The 24,852-nt window shown below is 38.0% G+C and overlaps 1 protein-coding gene across 1 annotated transcript in view; it reads left to right on the top strand.

Moving 5' to 3' along the window:
- Positions 1 to 14,495, top strand: part of MAOB (monoamine oxidase B) — a 137,039-nt gene extending 122,544 nt beyond the window's left edge. The window contains exons 13-15 of the mRNA XM_019717754.2: positions 11,878 to 11,989; positions 12,571 to 12,633; positions 13,952 to 14,495. Of these exons, the coding sequence (XP_019573313.2) occupies positions 11,878 to 11,989; positions 12,571 to 12,633; positions 13,952 to 14,104 (328 nt within the window). The 3' untranslated portion in view covers positions 14,105 to 14,495. The remainder of the gene's footprint in view (positions 1 to 11,877; positions 11,990 to 12,570; positions 12,634 to 13,951) is intronic.
- Positions 14,496 to 24,852: the final 10,357 nt, after the last annotated feature.

Genomic DNA, 24,852 nt, shown 5'->3' with positions numbered 1-24,852 from the left:
TAATTCTATGTGATGATAACAGCAAGGTGTGAATTAATGGTATAGCAGTAATTATTATGACTATGGAAGTAATACTAAACCAAGCAATAATTTAATGCCAAGAGCTCAATCTAAACAAAATAGGAAATGTAGAGTAGTGAGTAAAAGGCTTTTGAGAGTAATTAAGAGAGGGTGTGAGTAAATGTAGATAACCAATCAATCTGTCCATGAAAGCTAGTCAAAGAAGGGTTAAAACCTACTTGTGAGAAGATACATAACGACTTTGGGTAGTACTTTCCTCATATTCCTGAAGATAGCAAAATATCATCTATGAGAACATTATGGTGCCAAAGGGCACCACCTGATCAGCTACTGGGTCATTAAGTTAATTTTTGGATGTGGTGAGGGTAGAATATGTCAATAGTAATGGTTTCATTCAGCGTATTTTGGCTAAGTGCCAACCATTTGCCAAGCCTTGTGCTGAAAACTTTGATATGAGAAAAGCCCTCTCTGATGTGAAAGAGCTGATAGTGTTGGGAGTTGGGGTGGGAATGGAGAGAGAAGAGAATATCAAACACTGACTGTACTGCGCTATGGTGAGTACTCTAATAAAGGGGCATACAAATGCCATGGGCACCCAGGGAGGGACAGGCTATCCTTACCTAGAAAGAAATCCGAAAAGGTTTCATAATACCAATACCACCTGAGGATTGTAGAGGCAGAGAAACGCTATTGGGGGATGCACTCCAGGCAGATGGAACTATATGAGTAAATGCTTGAAATCCTACAAGTTCATGGAATGTCTGGGAAAAGTTCTGCATGGCTGGGCTCTGGGTGATATTGAAGAAGGAATGGAGAATCAGAATGGTAGATAGGATTCTTTGCCTCATATAGCACATTCAGGAATATAAAACTTAACTTTTCAACAGAGTAAAGCTTATCAGAGGATTACTTTTGTTTTTGGTTTGTGATGTGATTAGATTTCTGACCACAGAGTGGTAAATTTCATGCTCAATGCCATAAGGTGTGTCAGGAAAATGCCTTTAGGCAATGGAGTGTGGGGAGGAAAAGGACACTCACTCACCTGCCCCTGACCACATGAGAAAAGCAAGATAAACCTCATTGTATCAGGCATTAGTGGTGACATGGTAACACCCTTTTTCATCTTTATTCTTTCCCAGGGACACGTGTCAAGCTTCTTATCATTAGCTATAATTTGTAGGGTAGAAACTAAGGCACAGCATATCTTAGTGACATAACTCCCAGCCTGTGCAAGGACTACCTGCCCACAATGCTTCCCTTGACCCTTCAGATCTATTACATTTGGGATACTGAAAAGAATTTTATCATCATGGCCCTGGAAATATACAGAAAATGTTCCACTTCCAGATGGAAGACAGAGAGCAGTATTGACAGTACAACTTTAGTGTAGAATAAACACATTTCTTAAAGAATTTTACTTCTGGATACACTGAAAAACGGATTGCAGCAGTAAAGCAGAAAAACACATAAAGTGATGCTTTACTCTACCAAGCCATGAGAAATACACATGGAAAATATGTTTTTCCATGAATGAGTATTATCTGTTCACTCACCTGCAAAAGAAGGAGTAGGGATTTTCCTGCTCTAGCTGTTGGGCTTCCGCCCCCCCCCCCCAATGGAAGATTTCCAAATGAAAAGTGGAGGAAAAAATATCTCTGTTTGAAATTAATTCTTGGTTTTTACATTTTTGCATTCTAATTGTTAGCACAATTAATTCTCTAAGCCTTTATTCGCTCTTCCAATATTTAATTCTAGGATTTGGCCAGGTCTCAGTGCAAGAGGTTTCCAATTTGGAGTTAGTACCCTTTGTTTGAAAAAAGTCAACCTGTGGTGAAAACAGCATTGTTTGATGAACATGGAAAAAGCAAATTTACTTTCTTTTCCAGGGAACCCTTCCTGAATACCCTTATGTTCTCCAGCCCATGCTGGCTATGGATCACTCCAGATTATTCCATGTATTATCATCAGTATTATAATATTCTATAATATCTTCTCTACTCTTTTCTACTCCTTTTTTATTGCTACATTATGGCTACAGTAAGGGCCTGTGAAGGAAAACACACACATTCAAGCCAGCCCGTTTGGCTTTCTGATAAAAAGCCTGGTAGTGTACAGTGTTGACTAAGGTAGAGGGCATGGGTGTTAGCTCTGGACATTCCCATCCCTTAATATAATGGAAACCTGGGATAAGATGAATAATGACATGTTGACAGTGCTTCCCTTATGGCATTTTTGTCAGGGTAACAACAAAATGCCCCTCTTAGACGCCAAGTGCAGTGACACTTCTGTCCCTTTGTGTAGCATATGAGAACTCTTTCTTAACTAGTGATGATGATATATTGGGCAAAGCGTAGAAGATAAAAACAGAGGTCTTGACATATGATAGACTTAGTTCAAATCCTAGCTCTGCTATTTTCTAACAATGCGCTCTTGCAGTCACCATACATTTCTCCAAGCCTCCATTTCCTCATATATAAAATGAGATAATGATAGTTAGTAGCTATGTCATAGAGTTCTTTAAAAATATTAAAGAGGTGATATCAGAAATATGGCAGCATGAGGGGTGCTCCTTCATATCTCCCCTTGAAGTTACAACAAATAGAACAGCTATAATTCAACAGAGGATTCCCTATGCAACACACAAATACATCTGAGAGATCAGATCCAAACATCTGAAATGGGCGAATCAGGGCAAACAGGGGATGAGGGAAGAATGAAGTGCAGAGACGGGGGCTGCGGGACACCGCCTGAATCTCACTGCGATCCTGGGAGAGGGGAGAATTGAGACTGAAGGTGCACTCTCTGTGGCCCAAGAAATTCTGCCTGAAGGACTGGCATATAATATGGCTGAACCCTATGATCAGGGCAGAAACCTTAGGGCAAAGACCAAATACAGAAGTGGAACAACTGCAGTCTTCCAGCCCTCACTGCCAGGCAGAAAACAAAGCCACGGAGCCTGGCCAACTCCACTCAACCTCTCAGAGCACACCTCCCCCACACCCTCCCAGTGTATGCAGTGAGCCACAGAAAAACAGTAGCAGTGTCAAATTAAAGAGCAGAATATCTATTGCCCTGAGAACTGGACAGATAGTTCCTGAGTGGTAGATACACAGTGTGGCTAATTTCAGTGACAAGGGAGGACCTATAGGGATGAGGCAGTTGTGGTCTGGCAGTCACTATTACTTGGAAGAGTACAAAGCCACAAACACACTTGCTGCCTTTCCCAGCCCACCCTGCCCCCACCTTTCCCAGCTGATCACAGCAAGGACACTCAGGGATGCTGAGACTCACAGCTCTGCATCTAGCTACAGGGGCAGCACTGGGATTTCAGAGGCTCAGAACCCAATCACCCACCACATCCTCCCATGAGGGTGGTGCCCTGAAACCAAGGCCACCTGGTCACAGAGGAGAAGCCCACCTCCCCCAGGAAATCTCCCACCATGCGAGAAACCACAACAGCACAAGAGGAAATAAAATGCTCCTGCACTACCTATTGGGAAAGTCTCTTCATATCAACCCGCTGCAAAATTCACTTCCATAGATGCCCAGGAAGAGAAAGAATCCATTAATGGCCATGAATAACCAAGGTAACAAGGCAGCTCATAAAGAAAATCTTTAAATCCCCAGAAAATACTTGTAAACTTAAAGACATGGAAATATGTGACTTAAATGACAGAAAATTCAAGATTGCAGCTCTGAAAAACTCATTGAGCTGCAAGAAAACTCAGTCAATTTAATGAATTCAAAAATAAAATCAATGAACAAAATAAAGATTTTACCAAAGAGATTGAAATTAAAAAGAAATAGAAATTCTGGAGCTGAAAAACTCATTAAGAGATGAAAAATCAAATAGCCAGCTTAGGAAATAGAACTGAACAGATGGAAGGAAGAATTAGTGAGATTGAACGTAGAAATCTGGGAATGACACAGATAGAACAAGAGAGAGACATGAGAGTTACAAGAAATGAAAGAACTCTACAAGAACTAACTGAATATATGGTGATGGAAGAACTGACTCTGGGTGATGAACACACAATGGGATTTATAGATGATGTAATACAGAATTGTACACCTGAAATCTATGTAATTTTACTAACAATTGTCACCCCAATAAATTTAATTAAAAAAAAAAAAAAGAACTAACTGAATCCATCAGAAAGAGCAATATAAGAATGATGGGTATACCAGAGGAGAAGAGAAGAAGAAGGGCACAGAGAGTCTATTCAAACAAATAGTTGATAAGAACTTCCCAAACCTATGGAAAAAACTGGATCCTCGAATCCAACAAGCAAACAGAACACCTAATTACCTCAATCTTAAAAGGCCTTCTCCAAAGCACATTATATTGAAGCTATCAAAAATTAATAACAAATAGCAATGGCCAGATGGTTCAGTTGGTTAGAGTGCGAGCTCCCAACAACAAGGTTGCTGGTTCAATTCCTGCATGGGATGGTGGGCTGTGCCCCCTGCACCTAAGATTGAAAATGATGACTGGACTTGGAGCTGAGCTGTGCCCTCCACAACTAGATTTAAGGACAATGACTTGGAGCTGATGGACCGGGGAGAAATACACTGTTCCCCAATATTCCCCAATAAAATTTTTTAAAAAAGAATAGTTTCCCAGTATATTACAAAAAATAATAACAACAAATAAAGAATTCTCAAGGCAGCCAGGGAAAAGAAGAGGGTAACTTACAGAGGAAAGCCCATTAGATTATCATCAGATTTTTCAGTAGAAACTCTACAAGCCAGGAGGGAGTAGAATCAAATATTCAAACTATTGAAAGAGAAAAATTACCAGCCAAGAATAATATATGCCACAAAGTTATCCTTTAGATATGAAGGAGGAATAAAGACCTTTCCAGATACACAGAAACTGAGAGAATTTTCCACCAGAAGGCCTGCATGACAGGAAATACTGAAGGAGGCTATTCAACCTGAAACAAAAAGACAACAAGATACAAAACTATGAGCAAAATTACTAACAGACAGATAGAAGCAGGAAATGGCAACCCCCACACAGAAAATGGCATTATACATTTAAACATAACATAAAAAGTAAAGAAGATAAAAAGATAAAAAAAGAAAAAGAGAAGAAGGCAATTTGTACTGCAACTCAGAAATGAACTAACAGCATAAATAGGGATAATTTGTGACAACAAAAACATAAAAGGGGAGGGAGTAAAGGTCTGAATTTGCAAAGAGGAATGGAGATAAGTTGCATGCTGAAGAACAAAGACTACTGTATATACGAGGTATGATAAAAAGTACAGTGAATTTTTAAATTAAGAAATCATTATAGTAAAAGACACATTGCCAATAAGCCGCCTTGCTTTTAACACATTTGTCCCATTGTTCTTGCCACTTTCTGAAGCAGTTCTGGAAGTCCTCTTTCATGAGTGTCTTTAGTTGCGCTGTTGTGGCTGCCTCAATGTCCTGAATCAATTCAAAATGTTTACCTTTCGTTGTCATTTTTACTTCGGGGAAGAGCCAGAAGTCTCACAGTGTCAGATCTGGTGAATAAGGTGGATGAGGACACATGATAATGTTTTTATTTGACAGAAATTGCCATACCAGAAGCAATGTGTGACACAGAGCATTGCCATGACGGAGGATGAAACCATTTGCCCATTTCTCAGGCTGTTTCCTACACACATTGTTTCTTAAACACTCGTAAAGACATGCACAAAAGCGAACTTCCAGAACTGCTTCAGAAAGTGGCAAGAATGATGGGATAAGTGTGTTTGAACCAAGAGGGAGTGTTTCGAGGGGGGTTAATGGCAATGTATCTTTTAGTATTTTTTTTTTATTTAAACAGTCACCATATTTTGTGATCACACCTCATATGAAACTTTCTTTTACATAAGCTAAATGGTAACCACTCAAAAACAAAATCCAGAACTGAGACACATAACATAAAAAAAGAGAAAACAGAGGGAAAAACATCATAGAATACCACCAAACTAAAATAACAGAGAGAAACACAGCGGCAAAGAAACAATGGAGACACCAAGCTACCAGAAAACAAGATAGAATGGTGATAGGAAATATCAGTAATCACCCTAAATGTAAATGGACTGAACTCACCAATAAAAAGACACAGAGTAGCAGATTGCATCAAAAAACAAAACCCAACCATATTCTGCCTCCAAGAGATACTTCTCAGCTACAAGGACAAATATAGACTCAAAGTAAAAGGGTGGAAATCGATCCTCCAAACAAATGCTATGCAGAGAAGTGGGTGTAACCATACTTAGATCAAATGAAACAGACTTCAGGATAAAAAAGGTAACAAGAAAGAAAGATGGACATTTCATAATTATAAAGGGGACAATACAACAAGAAGATGTAACACTTACCAATATATAAGCCCCCAATCAGGGAGCACCTAAATATATAAAGCAACTACTAACAGAACTAAAGGGAGAAACTAACAAAAACACAATTATAGTAGGGGACCAAAATACACCATTGACAGCTATGGATAGATCATCCAAACAGCAAATCAGTAAGGAAATACCAGCCTTAAATGACATATTAGACCAAATGGACATAATTGACATTTACAGAGCATTTCATCCTAGACGACCAGACTACGTTCTTTTCTAATGCACATGAAACATTGTTGAAGATAGACCATATGTCGGGACATAAAATTAGCCTCAGAAAATTTAAGAAGATTGAAATCATACCAAACATATTCTCCAAACACAAAGCTTTCAAATTGAAGATCAACTGAAAAAAGAAAGTGGGAAAAACCACAGATAACGTGGAGACTAAACACCATGCTATTAAAGAATGACTGGGTCAAAGAAGAGATAAAAGGAGACATCAAAAGATGCATAGAAACAAATGAGAATGAAAATACATTTTGTCAAAATTATTGGAATGTGACGAAAGCAGTTTTAAGAGGGAAATTTATCTCATTACAGGCCTATCTCAAGAAACAACAACAACAAAAAAATCCAAATAAACAATCTAACATTACATCTTAAAGAATTAGAAACAGAAGAACACATGAAACTCAAAGTCAGCAGAAGGAAGTAAGTAATAAAAATGTGAGCAAATTAAACGAAGCAGAAAAAAAACAATACTAGAAAAACATTAATGCAACAAAGAGCTGGTTCTTTGAAAAGGTTAATAAAATTGAAAAACCTTTGACTAGACTCACTAAGGAAAAAAGAAAAGATACAAATAAGCAAAATCAGAAATGAAAGAGGAGAAGTTACCATGGATACCAGAGAAATACAAAGGATCATATGAGAATAATATGAAGCACTATATGCCACCAAATTCAATAGCCTAGAAGAACTGGACAATTTCTTAAAAATACATAACCTTCCTAGACTGAATCATGAAGAGCTGGAAATCTAAACAGACTGATCAACAGTAAGGAAATTGAAACAATCATCCAAAACCTTCCCAAAAGCAAAAGTCCAGGACCAGATTGCCTCACTAATGAATTCTACCAAGCATTCAAAGATGATTTAATACCTGTCCTCCTCAAACTCTTCCAAAAAATTCCAAAGAAGAGGTGAAACCTCCTAACTCATGTTATGGGGCCAATATTACCCTGATAGCAAAACCTGGTAAAAAAAAAAATAGCACAAAAAAGAAAACTACAGACCAGTATCTCTAATGAATACAGATGCAGAAATCCTAAGCAAAATACTAGCAAATCGAATACAAAAATACATTAAAAAGATTATGCATCACGACCAGGTGGGGTTCATCCCAGGGGCACAAGGATGGTTCAACATACATAACTCAATCAATGTGATACACCACATAAACAAAATAGAGGATGAAAACATATGACTATATCAATAGATACAGAAAAGGCATTTGACAAGATACAACATCCATTTATGATTAAAACACTTAATAAAATTGGTATAGAAAGGATATACTGCAACATAACAAAGGCCATACATGACAAACCCTAAACTAATATCCTGCTTAATGATGAAAAACTGAAAGCTTTTCCTCTAAAATCACAAACAACACAGGGAGACCCCTTGTCACCACTATTATTCAACATAGTATTGAAAGTCCTAGCCAGAACAGTCAGGCAAGAAAAACAAATAAAAGGCATCTAAATTGGGAATGAAAAGGTTAAATTGTCACTTGTTGCAGATGACATGATTATTTATATAGAAAACCCTAAAAACACCACCAAAAATAATATTAGAAACAATAAACGAATACAGTATAGTTGCAGGATACAAAATCAACGTACAAAAATCCATTGCATTCCTATATACTAACAATGAAATTTCAGAAAAAGAAATGGAAAAAAAAATCCTTTTGCAATTGCAACAAAAATAATAAAATACCTAGGAATAAAGGATATGAAGGACCTATACACTGAAAGCTTTAAAACATTATTTAAAAAAATTGAAGACACAAAGAAATGGAAAGATATTCTGTGTTCATGGATTGGAAGAATCAACAGAGTTAAAATGGCCACATTACCCAAAGCAATATACACATTTAATGCAATCCCTATAAATAGACAGTGGCTTTTTTTTCAAGAAATAGAAAAAGAAAGCACCAGATTTGTATGGAATCACAAAAGATCCTGAATAGCAAAAGCAATCCTAAGAAAAAGAACAAGGCTGGAGATATCACACTCCCAGACTTCAGTTTGTACTACAAAGTGACAATAATCAAAACAGCATGGTATTGGCCGAAAAATAGACACACAGACCAATGGAATAGAATTGAGAGCCCAGAAATAAACCCACATATATATGGTCAGATAATTTCGACAAAGGAGCCAAAAACATACAATGGAGAAAAGAAAACCTCTTTAATATCCTTTATTTTGTTTATATGATGTATCACATTGATGGATTTGCGAATGTTGAACCATCCTTGTGCCCCGGGGATGAACCCCACTTGGTCGTGTAATACAGAATTGTACACCTGAAATCTATGTAATTTTACTAACAATTGTCACCCCAGTAAATTTAATAAAAAAAAAAAAGAAAACCTCTTTAATAAATGATGCTGGGAAAATTGGAAACCCACATGAAAAGCAATAAAACTAGACTACTGTCTGTCATCATATACCAAAATTAACTCAAAATGGGTCAAAAACCTAAACATAAGACCTAACATAATAAATTACATTGAAGAAAGCATAAGTACTAAAGTTATGGACCTTGGGGTCAGTGAGGATTTCATGAATTTTACCTCAAAGGCAAGGGAAGTAAAAGCAAAAATAAATGAATGGGACTATGTCAAACTAAAAAGCTTCTGCACAGCAAAAGAAGCCATCACCAAAACAAAGAGGCAACCAACCGAATGGGAGAAGGTATTTGCAAACAACGCCACCGATAAGAGGCTAATATCTAAAATATATAAAGAACTCATACAACTCAACAACAACAAAAACCACAAACAATCCCATTAAAAATGGGCAGAGGACCTGAACAGACACTTCTCCCAAGAAGACATACAAACGGCCAACAGATATATGAAAAAATGGTCAACTTCATTAGCTATTAGGGAAATACAAATGAAAACCATAATGAGATAACACCTCACACCTATTAGAATGGCTATGATCAACAAGACAAGTAATAACAAGTATTGGAGATGCTGTAGAGAAAAATCAACGCTTATACACTGCTGGTGGGACTGTAAATTGGATAGCCACTATTGAAAACAGTATGGAGGTTCTTCAATAAATTAAGAATAGAATTACCATATGACCCAGCAATCCCTCTTTTGAGTATCTACCCAAAATATCTGAAAACATTTATCCATAAAGATATATGTACCACCATGTTCATTGCAGCATTGTTCACGGTGGCCAAGACATGGAAACAACCAAAGTGTCCTTCAATAAATGATTGGATAAAGAAGATGTGGTATATACCGGGGGGTGCCAAAGAAATGTATACAATTGGACACTTTGGTCAAGCAGTCACTCTCTGTAATCAGAAGTGTCTGGACGCTGATGGTAACCGCTTTGAGCACCTCTTGTAATTACAGAAGTCAAACGTGACTTGTGTTCATCTTTTGTTATCAGTATATATTGAGTATTACAATATTAATAGTTTTTTCCTGTCTTAAAATGTTTATATATATATATATATATATATATATATATATATATATATATATATATATATATATATATGTTTGGCACCCTCTGTATACACAGTGGAATAGTACTTGGCCTTAAGAAAAGACTTTAATTAAAAAATAAATAAAAATAAATAATAAAAAGGGAAACACTGCCATTTGTGACAACATGGATGGATCTTGATATTATTATGCTAAGGAAAATAAGTCAGACAGAAAAAGTCAAGAACCATATGACTTCACTCATATGTAAGATATAAGACTGAAAGCAACAAAGAAACAAGACAAATGAAGGAATAAAAACTTATAGACACAGACAACACTTAAGTGGTTACCAGAGTGGGTGCGGTAGAAGAAGGTAACGGATCAAATATATGGTGCTGGAAGGAGAACTGACTCTGGGTGGTGAACGCAGAATGCAATATATAGATGATGTATTATGGAAATGAACACTTGAAACCTATATAATTTTAGTAATCGATGTCACCCCAATAAATTTAATAAATAAATAGAATATTTAAGAAGTAATTCAATAGAGGGAAGAAGTATAACCAAGTTAAGTCTGTGGTTTTTGGAGTCAGATGGCCTAGGTTCAAATATCACCTCTGCCACTTACTAGCTGTGATGTACAGTAAATTACTTTGTCTTTGTTGCTGGTTAGATTCCCCAGGAAGCAGACTCTGAAACAAAAATTAGCATACAGGATACGTACTAGGGAGATCCCTTGATATCAATACCTGTGAGAAAGGAAAGACGCAAGGGTGAGCAGAGGGAGAGGTTGGGCTGTGATGCAGTTCCAGTGAAGGCCTCAGCTGTCCCCCACAGGGTGCTCTGGAGCTTTTAAGAGTTGTTCCAAGTGAGACAAGGGGGTCAGGTCTTTGTGGCCCCATGATGATCAGTCACTGGATGCAGCTGCTGCTGGAAGGAGGCATGACCTTAAGCAACGCAATTTTCTTAAGCACTGGCAATCTCCAAACAGGGCTGACATTAAAAGGCAATCTTCTGGCAGCACTTCCAACAGCTGAAAATAAGCCTTTCATTCTTGAAGGGGGTTTGAGGAATGCATCACAATGTCCACCACAGTCTCCCTACCTCTATATTCTCTTCTGCAAAATAGAGATAATAATTGTGACAACCTCATAGAGCTGTGCTGAGGATTAATGCCCTTAGAAGAGTGCTTGGCACCCAACAAATGTTAACTGTTGTAATTTAATGCAGTAAAACTCTTAACACTAGTAGAGGTAAGTGCTGAATGAATGGTAGTTTCAGAGCCATAGTCAGACTTACAGATTTGTTACATGTCACTGATGGAAAAGAACTTAGAAATCATTGGACCATGCCCTTTAAGCTATGAGGAAGTCAGAGCTCAGTGAGAGAAAGTGATTTGCCAAGTTCATTGGTGGAATAATCAGGTAGGGAACTGGGCGCCTGTGTCAGCTTGTAAAGAGTTAGTGAGCCATTGAAGGAGCTACACGTGGTTGGGCTCTTATAGTCTCTCACTTCATGTAAGTGAAACATACATGTCCCATTGATGTCAGTCCCTTTACATATAAGCTGTTGGTACAGGAGTAGACTTACACTTTTATTCCAGTTTGTCTATGACAAGGATCATGCAAGAACTGGAGGAACCTGTGAACATTATTTCAAAATTGACACCATACTCCTGATGTTTAGAATCTGAGGAAACCGACCAGCTTTGTGGGAAGGTTCTTCTCTGGTTCTCTGAGACTGACCACTTTACCTCTCTGCTTTTGTTTCAAGAGTTCTACGCCAGCCAGTGGGCAGGATTTATTTTGCAGGCACTGAGACTGCGACACATTGGAGTGGCTACATGGAGGGGGCTGTGGAAGCTGGAGAGAGAGCAGCCCGAGAGGTAGGGTGTGGGGTCATGGACTGTGGGGAAGGTGACAATTCATGGGCCTGACACAGGTCAAAGATGTCTGATATCCTGGAGGCCAACTCACCAATAACTTCCATCTGAAGACCCATGAAACACAATTTTAATAATAGTCTTAGGTAAAGCGAGCACCTTAACCCAAAAATAACAATGAAAATATCTATCATGTCACCCAAGGTAAAGAGCTCATGGGGCTAAAAGATCACTATGGCTATACTTGAAAGATAACCTAGGTCTAACATTGTAGAACCAAACATGTTGCTATTGGGACTCAGAATTCATTTATGTATTTCCCGACAATTCCTGTGATATCATCCCATTAAGCCATGTTCAAACTATTATAATTTATGGTGAGCCTAATGATCAGAGCCTCTTATGACATCAATAAAAGACTTTTTGGAGTCTTTTAATGGTTCAGTGGACTGTGTTAGCTTTTACCGTGGCATTTTTGATGGATGTCCCGAGACTCAGTTAGTCCTTTATTTAAAGAGCAGATTAAGAGAAAGATGGTGCCACTTTCTCTTAAGAGTATTCATCAGGATACTCTTTCTTTTCAGATTCTGTATGCTATGAGGAAGATCCCAGAGGATGAAATCTGGCAGTCTGAACCAGAGTTTGTAGTAGGTTATATTTTATTTCATTAATTTAAATCTCTTTCCTCTAAAAGCAATTATTTGCAAAAATAACACACTTGTATATATTCACATACCTTTCCCTAAGTGATTCAACCCATGAATGTTTAAAGAGTTAGGGCAGAGGTGAGAGATTTAGAAGTATTTTCATAAAATTGTAGCTGTCACATTCATTACAGATTGTTAGGATACACACACACACACACACACACACACACACACACACACACGGTGCCAAAAAAGTATACATATTTTAAGAAAAGAAAACTGTATTAAAATCTTAATACTCAATATATACTGATAACAAAAGATGAATGCAAGTCACGTTTGACTTCTGCAATTATAAGAGGTGCTTCAAAGTGGTTACCATTAGCGTCCAGACACTTCTGATTATGGTGAACTACTGTTTGAGTGACGTTGACCAAAGTGTCCACTCATATACATTTTTTGGCACCCCCGGTATATATATATATATGCCTCTAGACATATTAAGCTCTAGACATATTAAGAACTCAACACATGCCTGTTTAATAAATGTGTAACCTGGTGATTCTCAGCAGGAGGTAGGAAATTAAAGGAAGATATGTCAGTATAACCCTGTCCAGCGGCAAAGGGATGAAATGAAATGGAGCAGATTTAGATTAAAAATGCATTTTTGATTTATTACAAAAATAATAGTGCATATAACAACAGGAAGTCTTCCTGAATAGACAGAAGGACACATACAGGATAGAGTGAAATGCATCGTATAGGACAAGGGTCAAAAAAGGTCAAAGTTATTCCTCTATCAAGTATGAAGTCAAAAAGGATAGCCCTGCCAATCCAAGTCATTCTCTTAGTGCTTCTGTCAGAGATGGAATTGAGGACTGAGTTGGCCATAGATTCATTCAACTCAACAGCTATTTATTGTGTACCTACTCTGCACGAGTTGCTGTGATAAGGGTAATAGCAGTGCTTTCACAGAGCTCAACATGCAGTTGGGAAAACAGATGATAACCAAACTGTGCAAGTGTGATGAAGAAGACATGCTGAGAATGTAAAAAGAGGGATCATCTTAGCCTGGAGGCACAGGAAATGCTCCCTGAGGAGGTGATATATAAACTGAGACTGGAAGGATGAGTCAGAATTAGTTAAGGAAAGGGCTCAGGCGGGTATGGGGATGAGTGTTATGACTAGAGGGAATGCTATGTTTAATGGCCCAGAGTTTGGCAAGAGGGGATCATGTTCAGAGAACTGGAGGAAATACAGACTTATTGGAGTGAAGTACACAAGCCTTATACTGACACCAAATGTTCTCTGAACCCAGGATGTCCCTGCGCAGCCCATTACCACGACTTTCTTGGAGAGATATTTGCCCTCTGTGCCAGGCCTGCTGAGGCTGATTGGATTGACTACCATCTTTTCAGCAACTGCTCTTGGCTTCCTGGCTCACAAAAGGGGGCTACTTGTCCGGGTCTAAAGAGAAGGCATCTGTAACCACACCCTCTTCCTCTTATCTTATAATCTTCCAAGTTCTCTGCATTTGTCCTTAGAATCCTGTATTGTTATAGCTGGAAGACCTTAGAGACCATCTAGTCCTTATCTTCTGTTTTACGGTTGAGCCAACTAAAGCTGAGAGAGGTAGAACTTAATTGTTCAAGGTCCACAATAAGCCACCGATATTTTGGAGACTAGAACACAGGTCCATTGCTTTTCCCACCTCCTGGGATATATGCCCCAATAATCCACCTCTCCTCTCTGCCATGGTTGCTGATGGTGTCTCTTTGTATGAGTTTATTCTGTACTAAGTTGTTAAGTACTACAACTATAGTACTTCTGCTGTTGTTATGCAATAAAGTTGATTCACCAGATGTCTGTTGTTGTTTTTTTGGGGGGGTAATGACTTTCAAGGTTTTGACAGATCAATTCAAGATCCAGCATTAGAGTATATATATATAATTGTGGCTTTAAAGCATTTAGTCAAAATTTCCTTGAAACACAGGTGATGCATGCATTTTGATTGTGCTGTCCATCGTGGGTGTTGTGTGTGTGAACACTTGGTAAACGATGTATAATGATATGATAAGGAGGCTAAAAGACAGCTCCTTGCTTTAACCCCCCGAAAAATACTGTCAAAATAATTGACATATTAATAAACAAGATTCTTTAACTATTAAGATAATTACAATATTTCATCTGACCTTTCATATTCCTTACTAGTGCAAAGCTTTTTATTAGGTACACTAATTACTTTAAAACTACAGTTTCACAGTCCATTAAATTCTATTTGAACTACTCTTCAAATAGTATCATCATTTCAAAGGACTCATACCTCTCAACCCCTAAGGTCAGTTTTTTATCAGGATATATTTTAAATCCATAAATAACCATTCTCACACGCTCCCTTAGAAAATGAAGCTTATTCTTAGCATAAATGTAATTTAAGAAATCCCCTAGGATTAATCAATAACAGTATAGAATTTCTGATTTTACTGTGACATTTACATTTATGAATTTATAGGAACTTTGGACACCAAATGAGGGAATTAGAGAACCCACTAAGACTTTCTTTGTAAATTTTGTGCTTTGAATCTGTCTAAAAATGTAATGTACTTGACATAACAATGTCTTCTTGAGCATGTTCCCTCCAAAGAGATACCTTCCTCTAGTAGACACATCCATTAAATCAAAACCACAGTGAGATATAACTCATGCCTATTAGAATGGCTAGCATCCAAAAGACAAAAGAAGACACATGTTGGCAAAGATGTGGAGAAAAAGAAACTGTGCACTGTTGGTGGGATTGTAAATTGGTGCAGCCACTATGGAAAACAGTATGGAAGTCCCTCAAAAAACTAAAAATAGAACTACCATATGATCCAGCAATTCTACTTCTGGGTATTTATCCAAAGGAAACAAAACCCCTCTGTCTAAGAAATGATTTATACCCCTATGTTCATTACAGCATTATTTATAATATCCAAGATACGGAAGCAGCCATAGTATCCATCAACAAATCAATGGATAAAAGTTGTAATTTATTCTCTCTCTCTCTCTCTCTCTCTCTCTCTCTCTCTCTCTCTCTCACACACACACACACACACACACACACACACACACACACACACCAGAATATTCAACCATAAAAAGGGAGAAATTTGCCATTTGTGACAACATGGATGGAACTTGAGAGCATTATGCTAAGTGAAATAAGTCAGACAGAGAAAGACAAATATGGTATAATCTCACTTATATGTGTAATCTAAAAAAAAAAAAAAAAACTCTTGGAAAAAAATATCAGATTTGTAGTTATCAACATAGGGGAGGGGGAATTGGATGAAGATGGTCAAAAAGTACAAACTTCCAGTTATAAAATAAATAAGTACTAAGGATGTAATGTACAACATGATGATTATAGTTACTGCTGTATGGTACATATGAAAGTTGTTAAGGGAGTAAATTCTAAGAGTTCTCATCACAAGGAAAATTATATATATATATATATTTTTAATCTATATGAGATATTGAATGTTAACCAAACTTATTGTGGTAATCAATTCTCAATATGTGTAAGTAAAAACATTATGTAGTACAGCTTATACAATGCTGTATGTCAATTATATCTCAATACAACTAAAAAAAAAGATTTATTGAGTGAAAGAAAAGGTCAAATAAGGAATTACCTTCTCTGGGAATCATCTGGACCATTCATCCCCCAGTTGAGAGAGGTGGCCTTTTGTTTTCCCAGTGCTACATGCACAGATCTCATGTCCTGCACTTATACTTTATAATGCAATTGTGCCATCTTGTTAAGTCATATAATTTGACTGAGGTTCCAAGACACATTAGATATCAGTTACCAAGGTAATGCTGAGATAGACATAAATTGGAAACTTTAAAGGAAAAAAATATCAAAACCAGTTTCTTTTTTGTTGAAACTCCTCACCAGTTTTGAGAGTATAAAAAGAGTGTATTTCTAAACAGGGTAGATTTGTGAAAAAAATCTCTTTAGAGAGAGCTGACATGCTTAGGGTCCAATCTACCCCAAAGGAGAAGGAGAGAGTGCTTGCTATCTTCTCATCTCAAGTCTAGTGAGAGGAGTTGCAAGGAGACCTATTTGAGAGCTTGACACACCCCTGAAGAGACTAAAGCCCTGGATCTTCTTTTTTTTTTAAGTAAAGTTTATTGGGATGACAATTATTAGTAAATTTCCATAGATTTCAGGTGTACAATTCTGTATTACATCATCTATAAATCCCATTGTGTGTTCACTACCCAGAGTCAGTTCTCCTTCCATCACCATATATTTGATCCCCCTTACCCTTGTCTCCCACCCCCACCCCCCTTACCCTCTGGTAACCACTAAACTATTGTCTGTGTCTATGAGTTTTTGTTACTCATTTGTTTGTCTTGTTCTTCTGTTGTTTTTGGTTTATATACCACATATCAGTGAAATCATATGGTTCTCTGCTTTTTCTGTCTGACTTATTTCGCTTAGCATTATAATCTTAATATCCATCCATGTTGTCACAAATGGTCCTATTTCACCTTTTCTTACTGCCGAATAGTATTCCATTGTGCATATATACCACAACTTCTTTATCCATTCATCTATCGAAGGACATTTTGGTTGTTTCCATGTCTTGGCCACCGTAAATAAAGCTAGAATGAACATTGGAGCACACGTGTCTTTATGGATAAATGTTTTCAGATTTTTTGGGTAGATACCCAGGAGTGGAATTGCTGGGTCATACGGTAATTCTATTTGTAATTTTTTGAGGAACCTTCACACTGCCTTCCATAGCGTAAAGCCCTGGATCTTGCTTAAAATGCTTTTGACCAGAGTGAAGGAAAGCCACAGATACTTCAGGAAAACAGAAGCTGAATGGAGATCAAAATTGACTAACCAAAGGAGAGGTACTGCCTGTGTTGTGGTTATCAAAGTCAGAAAAAGATATCTCAAAAGTCTCTGAAACACACACACACACACTCACACACACACACACACACACACACACACACACACACACACTCACACACAAAGAAAAACCGACAAGAGGTCCTATAAGAGTTAATTCTCATAAAAACCAGACCCCGAACATATGAAACTTTTACAAGACTACCAGTCAACTAGGAATGTTCAGTAAGCCCCTTTCCCCCCTCTGTTTCCATGCCCAACCCAGAATCAACAGTTGACAAGCTAAGCAAGGAATAGAGAAGGAGAGGGAAATTTGACTACAGGCTCCTTCAAGATGGCACACCAGCCACTGAAGCTGGTCCTAAGTGGAAGAGGGGAGAAAAATTGAACTCAAAATCAAGTTCAGAGATTTGATCGTTCCACAATTTTCAAAATTCAATTTATTGAATTGAAACTTTGGTTTGTGACTTAAAGAAACTTTAGAATTTCTTCTAATTTAAGAGTGATTGGTAGAGTCATCAACCTGCCAGGATTTTCAAACAGAAAAAGGGGAGAAGCTTCCCTCACTGAGCAGGCTTAAATGAACATTGGAAGATAAAGTTGTGATTTCTTTACATTCTATTCAATGCATTGATGTTCTCATTTATTTTTTAGAGCAGAGACTGTTTTCTATTCATCTTTTCATCTTTTGTATCTCCTATGGTGCTTAAGTCATCATAGTGTCTCAAAAATATAAATGAATTAATTCCTGTAATTTTCATTGTAATTCTGGGTTTGACAATCCTGTCATACCCACTATTTGTAAAGTGAGTGCTTCTGTGCCATCTTTTGCAGAGAGATAATTTTCACACTCATTTTGAAAGTATCAATTGTCTTGACTATATTTTAGTTGAGGTAGCACTAATGACTGGTTGGATTCAGTTTCCTTCTTGGGTAGACTGATGAGTCTAAAGCAATGATTCTTAACTGATAGTGCACTCCAGAATTACTGGGGTGCTTTGGAAAGACCCACATGCTTAAGCTTGGAGAGATTAATTTAGCAAGTTGGGCAAGTGTCTTTATAGGCCTTCTCTATGAAGGTCTCAGCCAAAGGCTAAGAATCACTAGTTCAAATGTATAGTAGGGCTTGGACATCTGGAGTTGAGCCTTATTCACGGGACTGCTGCTCCGTCTCCATTCTTTTGCAGTTACCCAGCTATATTGGGGTGAGAAAAAGATGCTTATAAAAAACTGGAATAAAAGAAAACAGTGTTGCTCTCTGAAACTTAAGCATTAATTCAACAAATTAAAAAGTAAGACATATTTCCTGGATCATAGGAACTAATTGGCTGGAGGAAGACTATCTTGATTGGAAGGCATGGCTGTCTTAGGCTGGGTCCTCCCCAAACTCAGAGCTTGAAACAAGGCCTCTTATGTATATAGTTCACTTTGGGAAATGAGCTCAGAAAGAAGAAATGGAACTGGAATGAGTGAATCAAGGAAGGATGGAAAGACAATCCAAGGGTGTGTTAACGAATTGGTCACTGCTGTGGGCTACTGGGGCTCAGTCCTGCCAGGGGCCCTCTGAAGAGATGTGCATAATGCATCTCAGAATATATCACCTGAGGTAACTAAAGAAGGTAGTATTTATCTTCCATTAGTCAAAGTATTCCTTGGAATGTTAACTCCTTTACACTTCCAGGTTTGCCCATGTATCAGAATGGCCACTAAGGAAGGTGATGTCAGTAAGTTGCACATCTGGTTGCTGGTTACTACAGCAATGGCTGGAGTGAAAAGATAGGCTGAGAGGATGTGGTCATGCCCAAGAGGTGTCCTAGATATAGGGGCCAATATACAACTTAAAAGAGAAGGGGTTGTTTTGTACGATAAGGGGTTGTTTTGTTTGCTTGCTTGTTTTTGTTCAAGAGAGAAATTCTGAATCTTGGGGGGAGGGATCTGTTCATGTGACACCCTTGTGGATATTTTAGTTATCAAAGTACATCCCAATTTGAGATCTTCAAGGCTGTACAGCTGAGGTAATTGCCATCTATTGGCAAGGTCTCATGCAAGAAGGGTATTTATGAAATATTGAGTGCTTGCTATGTCTGTGGTCTCCTTTGTAAAAAAGTGGTTAGAAGTGGATCCTTGCAGATAGATCATCTGCTTTTCTGATATGTTACCCTGGTTACAATTGATTGGACTAGGGTTGATTTCTGAGTCAAGGACAGCCTTCTATTAGTGGTCAGTATTCAAAGATTTCACCTGGCCCAAAACATCTCTGTGGCAGTAGTGAAGACAAAGTGGATACAAAGAGAGGGCAGACTAAGTCACTGGAATGGGATAATGATGCTCAATTTTGTGGGTGTGACAGGAGAGGGCAGCTGTGTCACTTGACCTACAGAGGCATCTCAACAGCAGTGACCAACATTCCAGGACATCATGAGACTTGACTGAACCACAGTAGGCTAATCTCCCCTACTTCCTCACTGCTCCTAGTGTTTCTATGGGAACTGAGTTTAGTTAACTGATAGAGAAGTCTTTCCTCTGCTAACAGTCACCTCCCTCTTATCTGCTTCCTTTCAAACTTCAACTCTGCTTATCTCCAATTATCAAGACTTCTGTCACTGCACACCCTACAGGATCTTGTTTCTTGGACAATCTGTTAGGATCCTTTTACTTCCTTCTTAGCCTTGGCTCAAAACTAAGAAGGACAAGTCCTCATTTCAACAGTAGAGTAAGCCTTATAATGAAGTAGAATAGTCCAGAATACTCTGGATTCTTGGGGACTGTGTAGACAACTTGGGGTAATATTGTCATGGGTTTGCTTTTCTGGTTTGTTTATTTCCTCTAAGTTTGATTTTTAAGTGCTGAAGACTCATCTAAGTTGAAAATTCTCCTGGAGAGTGATCTTACTGACATTTTAGCCTGTGGATGCTAGAAGCCATGCTCCTGTATCGGAAATAACTGATCTAATTAAACCCTTAACTTATCTTGGGCTGCTACTTTTTGGTGTGATTGCTCTTGTCATTACTGCTGAGACTATGCAATGAGTCAGTGAAAAGTAATATACCACTTTAGCAGAATGGCATTTCAAACTCTGGCCTCCATCCATGATCTATTTGACCTCCTGTTTCACCTTTCTTTACATCTCTAACCATCAACAATTTCTTCCCTAACTATTCTGGTTCAGTTTATTCTCCTTGAAAATCCATTTCCTGCAAGGCAAAATGTTGAGTGGCTCTGAGCTTTTGCTCTTGAGTTTGACATATCTGTCTTACTTCTAGGCTATTTCATTATATTCTATTTTTACTTTTCCTAACCTGCTGTAAAAATCTTTTTAATACCAGAATCTTCCCTAGGTTACAGAAAATCAAGGAGAAAGTTCTGGAGTTATGTGGAAACAGTGGGAAGACCACCAGCTGTTTCAGGAAATAGAGCTGACATGGACTACAAGCCCTTCATCCCCATGACCCGTCTCCCCATCTCTCTTTTCTGACCTCATGTTGTCCTCTACCTACTCTTCTCCTCTTCTGCTGCTCTACCTCCAGTGCTACCAAATGCATGGGCCCTAGTCCACTGGTCAAAGCTGGGTTTGAATAAATATAATACCTTTTGGAGCCCAAGATTGACTGGTGATATTGGCCCCTTGGACAATGCATCTCTGTGTTGTGGAAGCACTGCAAGGACAGGATTGTCTTCAAAATAATATTTTCTAAATGTTACTTGAAATGTTATAACCAGGAAATAAATTATGTGTCCTTAAGTAATATAAGAGTGTCCCTGCCAATTCCGTGCATCCTTCAGCCCCCTTTATTTTAGATGCCCAGTGCCACAGACACTACTTAAGCAAAGGACAATGTAGGCAATGAAACCTGCCATAGAGAGGAGCAGTATAGGAAGAGCGTTAACAGAGAGGGCTCTAAGTTTTACAGGCCATTCCCACTGCCAGTGGTTGGTCATTTCTTTTTGAAATACAAGTGAGGACAGGATGTTGAGTGTTAGACTTACTCAATCTCCATCCTTCTACCTCTTTGATAATGTATTGAGTTTGTTCAGCTATTTACTTCTATGCTTCAGAATAGGTAGGCTGGCCACACCCTCGGTCCCAAGAGACAGGTACTGGATAGTCTAAGCCAGTCATGGTGGGCCTATTTCCTTTGTCAATGATTGACTTAAGCCTGGGTATGTTATGCATTCTGGCTAATAGCACAAAAGGAGAAGTCTTCTTGGTGTGCGGGAGGGAGCTTCTGGGAAAGGGTCCCTCATTCTTAAAAACAGGCCTATGAAATAAAAAGTTCTATCCCATCCTTCCTCTGGACATTACAAATGCCTGGATATGACACTGGTAATCACTGCAGCCATCTAACTTTCAGGCTAAGGATGAGGTCCATACACAGAATAGGTCAGGGCCAAAAAAGTCACAGAAAGCAAATTGCAGCCCTGATGCACCCTGCTTACAGCATACCCTGTCTTGGGATGGCTGGTCATATGAGAAATTCAACAAGTTTAAATATGAGTTTTCTGGTACTTACAGTCCAAAGTATCCAAAAAAACCCACCTGACTTGACAACATTTAAGACCTCTTTACAAGACTGTCTTTGGCTAGTATCATGTTTATTATCAATTATAATGATAGCTACCTTTTATTAAACATGTATTATTTACATGACACTGTACATCATCTCATTTTATCCTGAAATCACTCCCATCATTTCCATTTTACAGATGAGAAATCTGAATCTCAGAGAAGCTATGAGATAAAGGTCTCAAAACTAGTGAGAGGTGTACATGGACTTCAAACCCACCTGGGAGTTGTTCTAAACCTGTGAGTGTTCTCTGCACTGTCTCTATTCCATGGGCCACTTATTCAGAATACCAAGAACCTGACTTTTCTGAATTCTGGTATTACCAAAGCTACAGGTAACCCCCGTATAACACAGTTGTCAGGTTCCTAAAAAAACGTGTTATGCGAATCTGTGTTATACGAAACAAAGAACTAGTACCAAAAATATGGGGTTAGGTTAAATAAAAACATAATATTTTTTTATAACTAAGAGAAACATGTTTATTAAAGCAATTTCACCCAAAGTATGACATATTAATATGCATTAAATAATGTTTTCTTCGTCATCACTACTAAGCACCATTAACCGAGAGTGTCTTCTTTTTGACAAGATATCTTCATCCTCTGAACTTTCTTCAGCACTATCTTGACTTCTATTCTGTACTTTTTGCAAAAAAATCTGTTATTTTAGATTGCTTGCTTTTAGCTGAGAGATCTTTATAGATTTCATTATATGGTGCTAAGTACTTGTGAAGTTCTCTCTTAACCTTTGTGCTTCTTTCAGTGGAAGGATCTTCATTTAGGAAATTCTGCAGTCAAATCTGATATGACATACACGTTTGAATGAAAAGTTTCAAATGAGATATATTTTGCTCTTAAAAGCTCCTGTTACGCTCCGTGTTCTTGGGGATTTCTCTAATTCTCAAACTGTGTTAGAGTGAAACTGTGTTCTAGGATGCCATGTTGTACAAGGGTTTTCCCCAATTCTCAAACCGTGTTAGAGCAAAACCGTGTTATAGAAGTGCCGTGTTATACGGCGGTTAGCTGTATCTTATTTTCAAAAGAGTTTTTCCTTACCCTCTTACCACTCAGTTTAACTCCAGCATCTTGCTAATAATATTATTTTGTCTATTCCACTACATAGATTAAAGAACAATAGACAGCAAATAAATAAATACATAAATACATAAATACATAAACACTATCAGTGGAGAGAAATGTTATCAAGAAAATGTAACAAGATTTCTGGTAAGATGGTGGAGTACATAAACACTGTGCTTGCCTCCTCTCAAGACTACATCAAAATCACAACTAAACTACAGAACAACCACCATGGAGAATCACCTGAAGTCTAACTGAACAGAAATTCTACAACTAAGGACATATCGAAGAAGCTACCTCAAGACTAGTAGGGTGGGCAGAGATGTGAAACAAGCTGGTCCCATACCCACATGTGATGGTTAAAATTCGGGAGAGATATCTTGACTACAGAGGTCCTCCCTGGAAGAGTGAGGAGTCCGAGCCCCACACGAGGCTCCCCAGCCCAAGTTTCCAGTGCTGGGAAGCAAACTCCCCATAACTTGAAAACCAATGGAGATTGCAGTTGAGAAAGACAGAGCTGCTGGAGTCCCAGGCATTCCTCTTAAAGGTCACTCTACTAAGACTGGGAGACATAGCAACCATACCTAATACATAGAAACAAACACAAGGATGCAGTCAAAATAGGAAGACAAAGAAATATGTTTCAAATGAAAGAACAGAAAAAAGCTCCAGAAAAAGAACTAAACAAAATGGATAAAAGCAATGTACCAGATGCCGAGTTCAAACCACTGGTTATAAAGATGCTGAATAAACTTAGGGGAAGATTAGATGAACTCAGTGAGAACTGTAACAAAGAGATAGGAAACATAAAAACGAAGATAGAAAACATTAAAAAGAACCAGTCAAAAATAAAGAATACAATAACTGAAATAAAGAATACATTATAGGGGATCAACCATAGATTAGATGGAGCAGAAGATCAAATCTGCATTTTAGAAGTTAGAGTAGTAGAAAACACCTAATCAAACAGCAAAATGAGAAAAGAATCCCAAAAAATGAAGACAGTTTAAGAGGACTCTGAGACAACATAAAGCGTACCAAACATTTGCACCATTGGGGTACCAGAAGTAGGAGAGAGAGAGAGAGAGAGAGAGAGAGAGAGAGAGAGAGAGAGAAAGGAATTGAAAACCTGTTTGAAGAAATAATGACAGAAAACTTCCTTAACCTGGTGTAAGAAATAGACACACAAATGCAAGGAGCACAGAGTGTCTCAAACAAGATGAACCAAAGAGACCCACACCAAGACACATTATAATTAAATTGCCAAAGGTTAAAGACAAAGAAAGAATCTTAAAAGCAGCAAGAGAAAAGCATTTAGTGACCTACAGGAGAGCTCCCATAAAACTGTCAGCTGATTTCTCAACAGAAACCTTGCAGGCCAGAAGGGGTTGGCACGAAATATTCAAAGTGATGAAAAGCAAGGACCTATGACCAGGATTATTCTACCCAGCAAACCTATCATTTAGAATTGAAGGGCAGATAAAGATGTCAGACAAGAAAAAGGTAAGGAGTTCATCACCACCAAACCAGTATTACAGGAAATGTTAGAGGGACTTCTTTAAGGAGGAGGAGGAGGAAGAGAAGGAGGAGAACAAAAATGAATCAATGAATAATAAAATGACAATAACTACATATCTATCAACAATTTCTGTATATGTAATCTGAT

The sequence above is a fragment of the Rhinolophus sinicus genome, chromosome X (genome assembly GCF_036562045.2).
Source record: "Rhinolophus sinicus isolate RSC01 chromosome X, ASM3656204v1, whole genome shotgun sequence".
In the NCBI taxonomy this organism is placed as follows: domain Eukaryota; kingdom Metazoa; phylum Chordata; class Mammalia; order Chiroptera; family Rhinolophidae; genus Rhinolophus; species Rhinolophus sinicus.
This window is presented reverse-complemented; position numbering and strand designations above follow the sequence as displayed.